Here is a 16,231-nt window from a genome sequence, read left to right on the forward strand (position 1 = left end):
TCATGAAGAGGAAATGAAAAACAGCATTGAAATTCAGCAGAGGGATGTAGTACAGTAAAGAAAAACCTAATCAAAGAGAAAAACCAATTCAAGTAAAATAACAAAAAATAAACAAATATGGCTGGAAATACAAACCATATCTTAATAGTAACCCTAAATGTTACCATTACCTAAATGTTAGTGGCTGAAACACACCAATAAAAACACATAGGGTGGTAGATTGGATTTTAAAAAAGACTAAACAATATGCTTCCTCCAGGAGACTCATCTGATAGAAAAATACATACACAGACTGAAGGTGAAAAGTTGGGAAAAATCATACCACTCACATGAACTGAGGAAGCAAGCAGGGGTTCCCATACTCAAATCAAATAAAGTAGACATCAATCCAAAGTTAATCATAAAGGACAAAGATGGACATTACATACTGTTCAAGGGAACCATACACCAACAAGACATAACAATCATAAATATACATGTCCCAAACAATGGTGTAGCTATGTTCATCAAAAAAACTCTTCTCAAGTTCAAGAGTCAAATTGACCACAATAGAATAATCTTGGGTGGCTTTAACACACCTCTCTCACCACTGGATATATCTTCCAAACAAAAGTTGAATAAACAAACTATAGAACTCAATAATACAATCAATAACTTAGACTTAACTGACATATGTTGAATATTTCAGCTGATAGACTTTCTTCTCAGCAGCACATGGATCCTTCTCTAAAATAGACCGTATACTATACCACAAAGCAACTCTTAGCAAATACAAAAAAGTAGAGATACTACCATGCATTTTTCAAATTGTAATGGAATGATATTGGAAATCAATGACAAAATAAAAATCTCTCCATCACCTGGAGACTAAACAATATGCTACTGAATGAACAATGGGTTACTGAAGACATCAAGGAGATTAAAAACTTCTTAGAGGTAAATGAGAATATAGACACAACATATCGAAATCACTGAGACACTATGAAAACAGTACTAAGAGGAAAATCCGTTGCATGGAGTTCATTCCTTAAGAGAAGAAAAAAGTCAACAAATAAATGACCTCACACTACATCTCAAAGCCTTAAAAAAAGAAGAACAAAGCAGCAGCAAAAGCAGTAGAATGTAAGAAATAATTAAAATTAGAGCTGAAATCAATGAAATCAAAACAAAAAAAATTGAAAAAATTGACAAAACTAAAAGTTGGTTCTTTGAAAAAGTAAAGAAAATTGACAGACCATTAGCCATGGTAATGAAGAGAAGGAGAGAGAGAACTGAAATCACCAGCATATGTCATAAAAAAGCTAATATCACAACAGACACTACAGAAATACAGAGTATAATTAGAAATTATTTTGAAATCTTATACTCCTATAAACTAGAAGCTATTGAAGGCATCAACAAATTTCTTAAGTCATACGACTTTCCCAGATTGAGTCAGGAAGATATACACAATTTAAACAGACAACATCAAGTGAAGAAATGGAAGAAACCATCAAATCTTACCAACCAAGAAAAGCTCAGGACTGGATGGATACACAGCCAAGTTAAACAAGACCTTTAAAGAAGAACCAATACCAATTCCCTTCAATTTATTTCAGGAAATAGACAAAGAGGCAGTAAATCCAAACTCATTCTATGAGGCCAATATCGTCCTGATCCCCAAACCAGGAAAAGATACATAAAATAAAGAAAACTTCAGACCAATATCTCTAATGATCATGGATGCAAAAATTTTCAATAAAATTCTGGCAAACTGAATACAAAAACATATCAAAAAGATTGTACCACATGATCAAGTGGGATTCATCCCAGGGATGCAAGGTTGTTTCAACATATGGAAATCAATAAATGTAATTCATCACATCAATAGACTTAAAGATAATAATCATATGATCATCTCAATAGATGCAGAAAAAAGCATTTGACAAAATACAGCACCCCTTCATTTTCAAAACACTAGAAAAATTAGGGATAACAGGAACATATCTCAATATCATAAAGGCTATCTACACCAAGCTTCAGGCCAACATCATTCTAAATGGAGAAAAATTGAAGGCAATCCCTATAAAAACTGTAACAACACAGGGATGCCCTCTTTCACCACTTCTATTTAACATAGTTCTTCAAACACTGCCCAGAGCAATTAGAAAGATTAAAGAAATTACAGGGATATGTATAGGAAAAGAAGGACTTAAACTAGCACTGTATGCTGATGATATGATTCTATACCTAGGAGACCCAAAAAACTCCACCAGAAAATTTCTAGAACTAGTAAATGAATTCAGCAAAGTAGCAGGATATAAAATCAACACCTATAAATCAAAGGCATTTCTGCATATCAGTGACAAAACTTCTGAGAAGGAAATGAGGAATACTACCCCATTCACAATAACCTCAAAAAAAGATACTTGGGAATCAACAAAAGAGATGAAAGATCTATACAATGGAAACTACAGAACCCTAAACAAATAAATCAAAGAAGACATTATAAGATGAAAAGATGTACCTTGCACTTGGATAGGCAGAATTAATATTATCAAAATGACCATACTACCAAAAGCACTATACAGATTTAATGGAATTCTGTTCAAAATCCCAATGGCATTCCTCATAGAAATAGGAAAAGCAATCGTGAAATTCATCTGGAAAAATAAGAGACCCAGAATAGGTAAAGCAATCCTCAATAGGAAGAGTGAAGCAGGAGGCATCACTATACCAGACCTTAAACTATACTATAGTGCAATAGTAACAGAAACATCATGGTATTGACACCAATACAGATTGGTAGACCAATGGTACAGAATAGAGGACCCAGAGAAACCCATAAGCCTACAATTATTTTATATTACACAAAGGTGCCAAAAACATGCACTGGAGAAAAGATAGCATCTTCAACAAATGGTCCTGGGAAATTGTAAATCCATATGTAACAAAATAAAATTAAACCCCTAACTCTCACCATGCACAAAACTTAACTAAAAATGGATCAAGGAATTAAACCAGAGACTCTGTGTTTAATAGATGAAAAAGTAGGTCCTAATCTTCATCATGTGGGATTAGGCCCCAACTTCCTTAATAAGACTCCTATAGTACAAGAAATAAAACCAAGAATCAATAAATGGAATGAAATCAAACTAAAAAGTTTCTTCTCAGCAAAAGAAACAATCTGTGAGGTGAACAGAGAGCCCATATCCTGGGAACAATTTTTTACCCCTCACAATCAGGTAGAGCACTAATCTATAGGGTTCATAAATAACTCAAAAAGCTAAGCACCAAACTAACAAATAACCCAATCAACAAAATGGGCCAAGGACCTGAATAGATACTTCTCAGAAGAGAATATACAATCAGTCAACAAATATATGAAAAAATGCTCATCATTTCTAGCAATCAGATAAATTCAAATCAAAACTACTCTAAGATATCATCTCGCTCCAAACAGAATTGCAGCTATTTTAAAGACAAATAAGTTAGAGAGGATGGGGGGTGGGAAGGTACACTCATACATTGCTGGTTGGACTGCAAATTGGTACAGCCAATATGGAAAGCAGTATGGAGATTCCTTGGAAATCTGGGAATGGAACCACCATTTGACCCAGCATTCCCTCTCCTCAAACTATACCCAAAGGACTTAAAAAACAGCCTACTACAGGGACACAGCCACATCAATATTTATAGCAGTACAATTCACAATAGCTAAACTGTGGAACCAACAGAGGTGCCCTTCAGTGGATAAATGAATAAAAGAACTGTGGCACATATACACAATGGAATTTTACTCAGCATTGAAAGTGAATAAAATCACGGCATTTGCAGGATGGCTTTGGAGAAGATAATGCTAAGTGAATTTAGCCAATCCTCAAAAAACAAATACCAAATGTTTTCTTTAATATAAGGAGGCTAATTCATAGTGGGGTAAGGAGTGGGAACATGGGAGAATTAGATGAATTCTAGATATAGAAGAGGGGTGGGAGTGAAAGGGAGGGGGCAGGGGATCAGCAAGGGCTGTGGAAGGTGATGGACATCATTATCCAAAGTACATGTATGAAGACTCCAATTGGCTGTCAACATACTCTCTATATAAACAGAGATACGAAAAAATACAGTATATATGTATAATAAGAATTGTAATAAAAAAAACAAAAGAAAGTACATGTATAAAGGTATGAATTGGCATGAACATACTCTATATACAAAGATATGAAAAAGTGTACTCTATATGTGTAATAAGAATTATAATGCATTCCGCTGTCATGTATTTTTTAAAAAATGAAATCAATGAAACAAAAAAATTAAATTAAAATAAATACTTTTACAAATGTCTTAAAAATAAATAAAAGAAAAAACAACTATAAAAATAATAAAAAAATCCAGTAGAATAGAGGGAAGTGAACGGGGGAGGGAGGAAGGGAATGTAAGGGGATGTACCGGTGACTGAATTATATTTTCCATTATTTTATAATTATGTCAAAATTAATCCTATTGTCTTATTTAACTAAAAATAACTAATAAAAAAAGAAAAAAGTGAATCATGATATTATGTATAATTAGGATTCAATAAAAAACAAAAAAGCTCAATACTGTATTAAAAATCTTCATTCACAAAACTTCGTAGCAATACTTCATAATAGAATTTTATTTGAAAGAATGTATCCAATATATGTTCAAGTTTTTATTTATTTCATAAAATTTCATACACATACATGCAAATTAAGTACCCTGTAAGTGCTTAATAAATGTTAAAATACTTAGCACTTAACATTAAATATTTCTTTGTTTTAAGATAAAGTTTAATATTTTAAAAAACAATTTTTTCTCATTATGAAAGGAACAAATAAGTCACAGAAAACCAGGTAAATTTCATATATAAAAATTCAAATAGAAATATAATTCTCAAGGGAAACATTTATAAACATATTATTTCAGTTCATGTAACAATTGTACTAAGTGCAATTATTAAATCTTATAATACAGTTCATACTATATGTGAAAACTTCTACTTCTTCTAATCACCATTATAACATACAAAAATACCTGTGGTATTTATACACTTTCATAAACTTGGCTTTAAATGACTAAAAACAATTCCATCATATTTATTAAAGATAATTTATTTCCTATTCCTCTGTTATTACACCACTGAGTTGTTTCCAAATAACTTATTATAAATCTTGCTGTATTGTTCATCTTTATGAAAAATATAATATATAGTGTATGATAGTTTTATTGGAGTCCAGCTCCAGGGCAAAATGATATGTATGATTTTCAGGCCAAACCATAAACAATTACAAAGGCTTTATCTGGCAAGCTTCACAAGACATGGTGCATAATTAATGCACTGCACTATGTAAAAGATGTAGTAGTCAGTCTCAGACTCCTTTGGCAAGTCATGGTCTTACGCATATTTGTATCACTAAGCAAAGGCTCATGAATTTTTTGATCTTTTTACATGAGGCCTTTGGCATAGTCCTACTTCAGGACTTGCCAGCTCTGGGGAGGAGGGAGAAAACTTGATGACACTTTTACCCATTCTGATGCAATATTCAGAATTTTTTTTTTTACCCCTAGCCCCCCTCTCTCACCCTGTCTTATCACTGGAGTCCACAAACTGTTGAAGACATCTGTTCTGAGATCCTAGAATAGTGAGAAGACCCCCACACCTGAAGGTTTTGTCTCTTGTTATAATACTAAAGTAAGTTATGAAAAATTCACTGTTGCTTCCATTTTGCTTTGCTTTTATTTTCTATCATGACAAATAATAGCTTGGCTATGTCTCCAATGCAAAGGGCCCTTTACATTATTTAGGGAGATAAAACATGTTTTTTTTTTTTGTTTTGATTAAGCTAGCATAAGACAATTCAAGATTTATTTAAATACTTGATGTCAGTATACTACTTTCCCTCAATTGAATTGTCATGGCTACATACAAGGAAGAGAATATAAGTGACTATCATGCCATCAATATTTTTTTTGAAAAAACTTAACTCTGTCAAATAATATTTGAATATATACTTTAAATGATCTTTTTAAAAAACTACTTCTGTTTCTATCAAAATAACATACCCATTAAAGGCACAATAGAAAACTTTCTGGTAATAGGGATTTCATAAGTAGAACTATGTGATTATAAAAATAATGAAAAGAGTTTCTGTTTATTCAATATTTACTAGGTTCTCAGATCCATATTTCCAACTTCCTTAATAAATGAGAAATTTCTAGTGCCTTCAGAATTCAATATATCTCAGATGCTTTGTGTACACCATGTTATTTAACTGGGAACACGTGAAATGAAATATATTTCACTTAACCCCTCAATTACAAAAATAGCACATAATTTTATTAATCTTATTTTGTAGAGTAAAACAGTAAAAAACTGACAGTATAAACAACTTAATGAGAATAAAGCAAGCAACTCTTTGAAAAAGTTATGATTAAATTTCAGCTTGATGTAATTAAAATAATTTCTATTCACTTCATTTTTCTCAATATAAAGAATGAGCATACCTGCAATATCCAACTCCCTTGCATATTTAAAGGGATGGCACATATATCATGCCAGAAGTACACATTTGGTACTCAATGTACATTTTTTACAATAACAGCAATCATCAATTGTTCAATAAGTGTGCATTAACGATGCTAATTTGGTGAGCTTCTGAACTGAACTTATTGTACAAGAGCAGTGATTACTATTTTATAAGTTGACTCATCAAAATATCATTGAGTGGGATTATTTCTAAGGTCAAATATATTGTCCAAATTTTACATTTAGATATTGAAATCCAAAATACAGAAAATTCTCATCAGATTTAGAAATTGTAATATGAGTGTTTGAAGAGCACTACTTAACTTGGTAGGGATGTAGGCTTACTGCATTATGTATGGTTTCTAATCCAGTAAAATGGTCATCAGAATAAATTTGCAGCAAATGAATGGCATATAATACACAGGACAGTTTTTGATACATAATGATAAACTAGAATATGGTGGGTGTGGTAAAGTTATCCATATGTTGCATCTTTCCTCAAATATTGGGAGTGGTACTCATTAGGATATTTTTGGTAGAATGATCTTCTCTTCCCTTAATATATCAAACAAGTAAATCAAAGAAGATGATTTACATACCAATGGAAGGAATAGTGTATACTGACAGACCCAAGCACCATTTGATCAATTCCCAAAGAGGATTAATTGGTTTCCCATGGTCACCAAGGAGATCCACAAATTTTACAGGTTCCTGAGATGTAGGTAAGAAAGAAAACACAAGAATATTTTCTGTAAAAATAGAGTTAATGAACAAACAGACAATATCATTGGCCATCAGAGAAATGTGAATCAAAATTATAATGTGATATCATCTTTCCCTAGTTAGATTGTTATTACCAAACAACAACAACAAAAACAAATGCTAGTCAGGATGTAGAAAAAAAGGAATGCTCATACACTGTTGATGGGAATGTAAATTTATACAATTATAATGGATGCTATTCAAAAAAACTATACCACATTGATCCAGCTATCCCACTTCTGGATACATAATAAAAGTAATTAAATGATCATATCAAGGGGATCATATGCCCATGTTTATTTTCACACTATTCATAATAGTTAAGATATGGAATCAACCTAGTAATCCATCAATGGATGAATCAATAAGTATATACATATATATTTATATTCACACATGTATGTACACATAAACAGACTGAAATATTATTCAGCCTTAAAGAAGAAAAAATCTGCTATTTGCAAGAAAATGAATTGAACTGAAGGAAGTTATGTTATTTGAAGTAAGCCAGACACAGGAAGACAAGTACTACATATTCTCTTTCCTATGTGGTAGTAATTAAAAGCATTTGATGAATGTAGAGTAGTGATTATTAGAGATTGGGATGGATTGTGAGAAGGATGAATGAAGGAAGGCTGGATTTTATCAATTCACATTATAAGCATGTATTCAGATATCACACTAAATCCCATTAATATGTATAATATATACATATTACTCAAAAATAGAACATAATTCTAAAATCATGTGATTAAGACAAAAATGTGTGCAGGAGACTAGCCAAGAAAGCACAACCCTGATTCTGTGCACAAAGTAAAAGATTTTGAAATCCCAGGATTTTGAAAGAAAGAAATGCATAAAAGAGGATAGTACTCCCAGTCACTGATTTCTTTGTCAGTATATATTCACACATATATGTACACATAAACAGACTGAAATATTATTCAGCATTAAAGAAGAAACATAAACATAAAGTTTATACCTAGGATAGAGAAACTGTGGAGAACAGAATCATCATTTTTTTTCCATATGGTTAAATAGTATGTGACTTTGTTCTGAAGTGTTTGTGCTAAACAGGGGTCAGTGGCTTCTTGCAAAATGGTGGTGATAATGGGGATAGCAGTGGACACACATTGAGTTAAAGTATCTATACTTAGATATTCACCCAAGATGAGGCAACTGAAGATAAATAAGTACATGAAATAGTTCATTGGAAAAAAAGACAAAGAAGCAATAAGCATCCCAAGAGTTGGGTAGACATACAAGCAGCATGAAAAAGCAACAAAATGACCCAAACTGACAAGAACACATAGACAATTGACTCCATTTACATTGTAGTAGAGGAAATGTCAGATAAGGAATTTAGAAAGTTCATAGATAACTTGTGCAATGAGCTAAAAAAAAGATGTAAGAATAAAAATTAGAGAGAAAAGACAGGAAGTGAAACATTATTTCAATAAAGAGAGATGATGAAAAAGAACAAAAGAGAAAAAAGGTAAATGAAAAACTCAATCAAATTTAAAAATCAATAGATAGCATCACCAATATATGAGACCACTTTGAAGCTAGATTTTCAGGACTTTAAGAAAAAGAATATGATCCTGAAAATAAAGCTGACAATACAGAAAAGATGCCAAGAGACCATGAACAGAATATTCAAGAAACCTGTGATAATATCAAGAGACAAAATTTAAGAATCATTGGTGTAGATATGGCTCTAAAATAGAAACTAAAGAAATGCACAACCTTTTCAATGAAATACTAGAATTTTTTCAAATTGTAGGAATGAGATTTGAATCCAAATATAATATCCGTGTGGAACTCAAAATAGGCAAGATCAAAAAACATCGTCTCTAAGACACATTTTAATGAAAATGCCTAATATAGAGAATCAGGCTAGAATTTTAAAAGCCACAAGAGAAAAACAGCAAGCCAAATTTAGAGGCAGATCAATTCATATTTCAATTGATTTCTCAGCCCAGATCTTAAAAGCTAGGAGGGTTGCAATAATAATGAAATCAGTAATGAAAGAAAATGGGTGTCAAGCAAGAATACTTCATCCAGAAAACTTGTCCTTCAGAATTAAAGATGAAAGAAAAACCTGTGAGAAACACAACAAAAAGAATTTATAAACACTAAGTCTGCACTACAAAACATATGCAATGAAATATTTCATGCAGAATAAAAAATAAAAATGAAAACATGCATAGGGATGAATTGCACTAGAAGAATAGTTAATTAAAGAAAAATCAATTATGAATTAACCATTAGAAATAAATAAAAATGGCAAGAAATAAAACCTATCTCTGTATGATAACACTGACTGTAAATGGTCTAAACTCTTCAATCAAATGACATAGATTGGCATATTGGATTGAAAAACAAAATCCAAAAATAGGTTGCTTGCAAGAGACTCACCTCAGAAAGACATTGACATATTAAATGCAAAAGATAATGTTTGCTGAAAGTAAGCAGGGTAGTTACTCTCATATCAGATAAAGTGAACTTCAAATGAAAATTAATCAAAAGAGACAAAGATGGTAACATCATAAAGGTTAAAGGAAGCATCAAAAAAAAGAGAGAAAATGTAAATATTCATGCACCCCCTAAACGTGCATCTATGTACATAGACCTTTCCCAATATAAATAATTAAATGGACCATATACTGTAATACTGGGTGATTTCAATAAACTCTCTCACCATGAAATAGGTCATACAGACATAAAATAAGTAAAGATTCTTCATAACTGAAAATACTATTGATCAAATGGACTTAACAGACATTTACAGAATATTTCATCCTTCTATGACTAAATTCACCTTCTTCTCAGAAGCTCATGTAATTTCTAAAATGGATCTTATTTTAGATCACAAAAGGAAATCATTGGAAAAAACAAAGTAGAATTTATTCATTTAATGGAACAAAATAAAAAATAAAAAAAAAACAAGATAAAAATTAGAGAACATTCTAAAATCTGGCAATTAAATAATAGTCTGTATTGAATGATGAATAAACAGTATAAGAAATTAGGGGAGAAGTGAAAAAATTCTTAGAAACGTGGGAATAGTGATACAACATTTTAAAATCTCTGGGAGAATATGAAAGCAATTATAAGAGGACAATTTGTAGCACTGACTTTCTACATCAAAAAATGAAAGATACCAAATTAATAATCTAATTTTAGACTTCAAGGCCATAGAAAAAGAGGAATAAACTAACACCAGAATCAGCAGAAGACAGGTAATAATTAAAATCAGAGCTTGAATTAAAGAAATTGAGACTAAAATAATACAAAGTATAAATAAAACAAATAATTGTTTCTTTGAAAGAATAAGCAAGATTGATAAACTCCTATCTAAACTAACCAAAAGAAACAGAAAATGCAAATAAAGGGATAGAAATAGGAAAAAAAGAAATCTATTTCTCTCTTTGCCCATGACATTATCTTATAATTCAGTGACACAGGACACTTCACCAGAAGAATTCTAGAGTTAGAAGTACATTTAGTAAAGTAGCAGGATACAAGATCAACATGTATAATCAATCACTTTCCTATAATCAGAAAATTAATCTGCTTAAAAACATATTTTTAAAAATTATGCCATTTAAAATGACTCCAATTAAAATAAAATTAACTGGGTTTTGATTTGCATTTCTCTAATTGCTAGAGATGATGAACATTTTTTCATATGTTTGTTGACTGATTGCATTTCTTCCTCTGTGAATTTTCCAGTTCCTTAGCCCATTTATTGATTGGGTTATTTTATTTTTTTTTTTTGGTGTTAAATTTTTTGAGTTCTTTATATATCCTATCTGAGGTGCATGTGGTTAAGATTTTCTCCTCCTTTATATCCAAGGAACTTAAAATCATCATACTACAGTGACACAGCCTCATCAATGTTTATAGCAGCTCAATTTACAATAGCTAAACTATGGAACCAAACTAGATGCCCTTCAACAGATGAATGGATAAAGAAAATGTGGTACATACACAGTGGAATATTACTCAGCCTCAAAGAATAATGAAATTATGACATTTGCAGGTAAATAGATGAAGCTGGAGAATATCATGTTAAGCAAAATAAGCCAAACCCCCCAAAACAAAGGCCAAATATTTTCTATGATAAGTGGATGCTAATCCATGGTTGGGGGCATAGGTAGGTATGAATGAAGGAACTTTGGATTGTGCAGAGGGGAGTGAGGGGAGGGGAAGGGTTGTGAGGATGGGAAGAACAGTGAAAAGAGATGGACATTATTACCATGTATGTTTACAATACCAGTGTGCCTATGTACCATGTACAGCCAGAAGAATGAGAAGTTGCTCTCCATTTGTGTACATGTGTCAAAATGCATTCTACTGTCATGTGGAATGCATTACAATACATTTAAAAGCAAAAAATGGTAAACAAATAAAATACATGGGAATTAATCTAATAAGTAGGTGAAAGACATATAGAGTGAAAACTATAGAACACTGAAAAAAGCAATTGAATAAGAACCCAGAAGATGGAAAGACCTCTAATGTTATTGGATATGCAGAATTAATATTGTCAAAATGGCCATACTACCAAACAATTACAGAAAATCAATGCAAATGCCAAAAAACCCCACAGTGGCATTTTTCAGAGAGCTAGGAAAAAAATTATAATATTTACTTGGGGGCTGGGGTTGGGGCTCAGTGCTACAGCCCCTGCCTCACATGTGTGGGGCACTGGGTTTGATACTCCACACCACATAAATAAATAAAATAATGGTACTGTGTTCATTTACGACCAAAATTTTTAAAATGTTTAAAATTAATTTGGAAGACTTAGAGATTCAGAATAATCAAAGGAATACTGAGAAAGAAGAGCAATGCTAGAGGCATCACAATACCATAACTCAGATTATACTACAGAGTTATTATAACAAAAATAGAATGGTACTGACCCCTAAACAAACATGAAGACCAATTGAATAGAAGACAGAGACAAACCCACATAGATACAGGCAGATGATACATTGCAATAAAAACTATGGATCATAAAATGTCCACATCCCTTTTACTTATTAAAAGCTTCAGGTACCAACTATACAATCTTCCTATTCTGAGGAAATAACTTATTAGTGAGTAATTATGACCACTGGCTCTGTGTCAGGCATCATATTATAGTTAGGAAAAGAACAGATTTTTATTCCCTTCATCTCTTTTCAGGCTTTTAAAATTCAGAACTAATTTTAATAATCATCATGCATGTTAAGGGTCACTCCAAATGTAAAGATTGGAAGTGGACCCTGAATGGGATTTTTGTTACTAATCTTTTCCTTTATTTATGATGCAACACTCTGATTATTGACCTATATCTCAGGCAAACATCCTCAGCTTATAGATTTACATAAACTTCTAGGACATTTCCAAGATGTTTATATGAAGAAAAATGTCTATTTCTTCAAAACAAATTACTTATTATTATATTTTTAAAGTAGTAAGGGGCTGCATGAGTTCTTTTTATTGAGAGGCTGCTACATGTCACACAATTCACAAGAAATATACTTAATCCATATAATAATTCTGTAACATAAGTATCTATCTAATTTTATATCTCTGTTGAGGAATAGGTAAATAACCTGCCTCAGATACCAAAACTAGGAAGTGGCCTGTGATTCAAATTTGGGCCTATTAGTCTGTATATACAATAAAGTTAAAATATAAGCCTTAACTGACTTCCATATTAGGGATGGCCCTTCTCTTTGATCATACAATCATATATTCTTATACCAGAATAGCACTCACTAATCAAAGCTTTTCTTTAAATATTTCATTTTTTTCTTATTTTTCCTATTATTTTCTCTATGTTTTCAAGTATATGACTTGCAAAAGAATCTCAAAAATCACTTATAGAAAGGAAGAAGAAAGAAAAGAAGTGAACATACCTTTCCATCATGCCCCTTTGTTGACATCATTGTAATCCACAACTGAAAAGAATACTTCATTTCCTTCAGTTTAACATGTTGAACTGAAGCACCTAGAATATTTTCAAGGTGGGCCACAACCTTATAAAATAATTATAAAAATAGACAAATATGATAAGAACTTATACCACTGGATAGTGATGTTAGCAAATGGAAGACTATGGAGGTTTAAGTTTTTGTTCCCCTACAGAAATACCAAAAATGACATGTAGACTAATATAGCATTTTGAGACAACCAGAACTAGTTGAGAAACCATGGCAACAAGGAAAATACCTATAAAAGAACACATCAAATTTCTAGGAAATATCATGGCAGTTTTGCTCACCCTGGCCACCCCACTGCATGGGAAAAAGAGCAGTTGGGAGGAAGGTATTTGATTATTGATTCCACCCTCTCTCAGGTTGAAAGTAAAAGAGTAGAACTTGTTTGGAAACTTCTTGTTTGTCTTGGGGCAGCCCAAGGGACTGGTTACTGTCTTCCCTGACTTGTAGCACTGACAGGAATAGTAGCATATTTTGCATATTGGGTTAGAAATTGCTTAATTTAATGGAGTGGTAGGAGCTGTATCATGACTGATCTGCAAAGTTACTGCAGAACTGTGGATGCTTATAGACATAATATTACAGGAAGAGAAATCAAATACAACTAAAGCCTTGAGAATAAGCAGGGGGTAAGATACTGCTGATTATCCCCAGGATCACAATATTGCTTCTAGATCTGTAACTACATACAAGTCCTAGCAGGCCCATGATGGTGAGGTACAAATTTTGACCCACTAGGTGCAATAAACTCCTAAAAAACTTTGTGGTTTTTCAATGTACACAGATAAACATACAAGGTATAGACATATAAATGGATATTAAATATATAGAACAATGGTGAAAGGAACATAAAGTTGGAATGGGCCAAATGTATTGTTATGGTACTACAGCTCATGGGGTTACAAATGGCTCTAAAAAGTTGAGAAAAATGTACTACAAAATGTAGCCTATGGTAAATGAAGTTAAAATTCCAGTCTTCCGGGTGCAGTGGCACACGTCTATAATCCCAGCAGATCAGAAGGCTGAAGCAGGAGGATCATGAGTTCAAAGCCACCCTCAGCAACTTAGCAGGCCCTAAGGAACTCAGTCAGACCCTGTCTTTAAATAAAATACAAAAAGTGCTGGGGATGTGCCTCAGTGGTTAACTGCCCCTGAGTTCAATCCCTGGTATTAAAAAAATCCAGTCCTGGATTGGTATACTACAGAGTAAAAGATACAAAAACTTAGTAAAGATGGACTATTGATTAACATTTCTAAGTGTTTGGATCTTTTACTCTATAATAATTGTGAGAAACATCTTTGAAATGCTCTGTGATCACTTTTCTCTGAAAATCAGAAATTACAAGGGTAAGAGCCACTATTAAACTTGAAAAGCTAAATTCCATAGGGATAACTGTATCCCCAAGTGTCAGAGTTAAAGTGGCAGTACTTAATTGACAAAGGTTTTGTGGGCATAATGCCCACCAAAAAAGATTCTTAGAAGAATCAAAGCAGAAATTAGAATAATCTGTCTCACATGGACATATAGCACTGGCTAGTTGATCATGTTCTTAGCAGTGAAATAGATGAGAATTCCATTATGCAGAAGAGTCTACATCAATTGAACAAAAGTCTAAGTTGGGGAAAGGCAGGATGGTGGAGTGGAAGTTGACCAAAAATCCTGACTCCTCTACAATATGCTGTGAGACAACAGCTGATCAGAGAGGAATGCACTGAGACACAATACTGGTCAGAGTTTTGGAGAGACTCAGAAATTCTGGTTGTTGGAACAGAAAACAAGAAAAAATGTAGACACTGAACAGGGGAAGTTTGGGGGAAGTTTAGCAAAGGGAGGAAAAGAAAAATACAATGCTGATAAGTTTCAGAACTAATAGCAAAAAAAAGAAAGCCAGACCAAGTTAAGCTGGGGAAGAAACTGCAAAGCACTTAGCTAGAAGTGCACAGCTTATCTGAAATTGCTGGTGAAAAACCAGCAGGCAGCCATTTTTGTAGAGACCACACCTAAGCCTACTTTTCTATAAGGCATTAAATTTATATATCTTCACCCCAAATACAGATAGCAACAAATACTATCAAAGGGAATACCTTTTAAATGGGCTGTCTGAGTAATATGTTCATGGACAAGGGGAGTGGCATGCAGTGGAAGAGAGAGCAATACACAATCAGGGAGTATGGCATGGGGTGGCAGCAAGGACCCCAGATACTGCCATAGGTGTATGAGCCACAGCAGACTGCAGAAGCCACCAGGTCTCCACAATGCCACTTGCAGTGCAGATATCAGTCACCATAAAGTGCTCACGAGAAGTGGGCCCCAATAGCCAGTAGAAGACAAGTGCAAACAAGAACCACAATGCATACCACAGGAACACCCCACAGACATGTGTCTCACAGATGTTGGGCACCACAGAGTCTGCTCAGACATATCTACTGACTACAAAGGCCCCAGAAGCCAGCAGAAGCTGCCTGTGGTTGAACACTGCCACATGCACCATGTAGGTAGACTGTAGATATGTGCTGCACAGATGCTGGTGACTGCATGCCCAGATGCAGACCCATCAACACAATTGTTGAAAACAGCTGCCACAGAGCTCCAAAAGGCCACCCAGCAACCCTATCACTGGGCTATTGAATTGATGTGATGTTATCTGCCATTCCCCAAGCATCCCCAAATCTACACAGTTGAGCTCACATCTGTTTTGACAACTCCAGGCACAAAAAAACATTTTTAGAGGTTCACCAAATCTGCATCTTCAATGAAGAAGAGACATGAATGCTAACCCACAGAAAACTTGTCATAGTTTCCTCTGACCCTCCAAAAAAGCTATGGTGCCTGTAAAAACCAAAAAATTGAGGGAGCCTCCTATACTTGCATCTGAAGTGGGCTGGTGAGGTTTCTACCTCCATGAACTAAGAAACATAGAGATAAAGATAGAAGATGTGGGCATTT

General features: G+C 33.3%; 1 protein-coding gene across 2 annotated transcripts in view; it reads right to left on the reverse strand.

The window, feature by feature from the left end:
- Faah2 (fatty acid amide hydrolase 2) overlaps nucleotides 1–16,231 on the reverse strand; it is a 154,577-nt gene that overhangs the window by 64,423 nt on the left and 73,923 nt on the right. Inside the window, exons 8-9 of one of the 2 annotated variants that reach the window (XM_034635443.2) lie at nucleotides 13,204–13,323; nucleotides 7,126–7,237 (exon numbers count right to left, since the gene is read on the reverse strand). In XM_034635443.2, the coding sequence (XP_034491334.1) occupies nucleotides 7,126–7,237; nucleotides 13,204–13,323 (232 nt within the window). The remainder of the gene's footprint in view (nucleotides 1–7,125; nucleotides 7,238–13,203; nucleotides 13,324–16,231) is intronic. The other variant, XM_071606330.1, reaches the window with a different exon arrangement.

Source organism: Marmota flaviventris, chromosome X, assembly GCF_047511675.1.
Source record: "Marmota flaviventris isolate mMarFla1 chromosome X, mMarFla1.hap1, whole genome shotgun sequence".
NCBI lineage: Eukaryota > Metazoa > Chordata > Mammalia > Rodentia > Sciuridae > Marmota > Marmota flaviventris.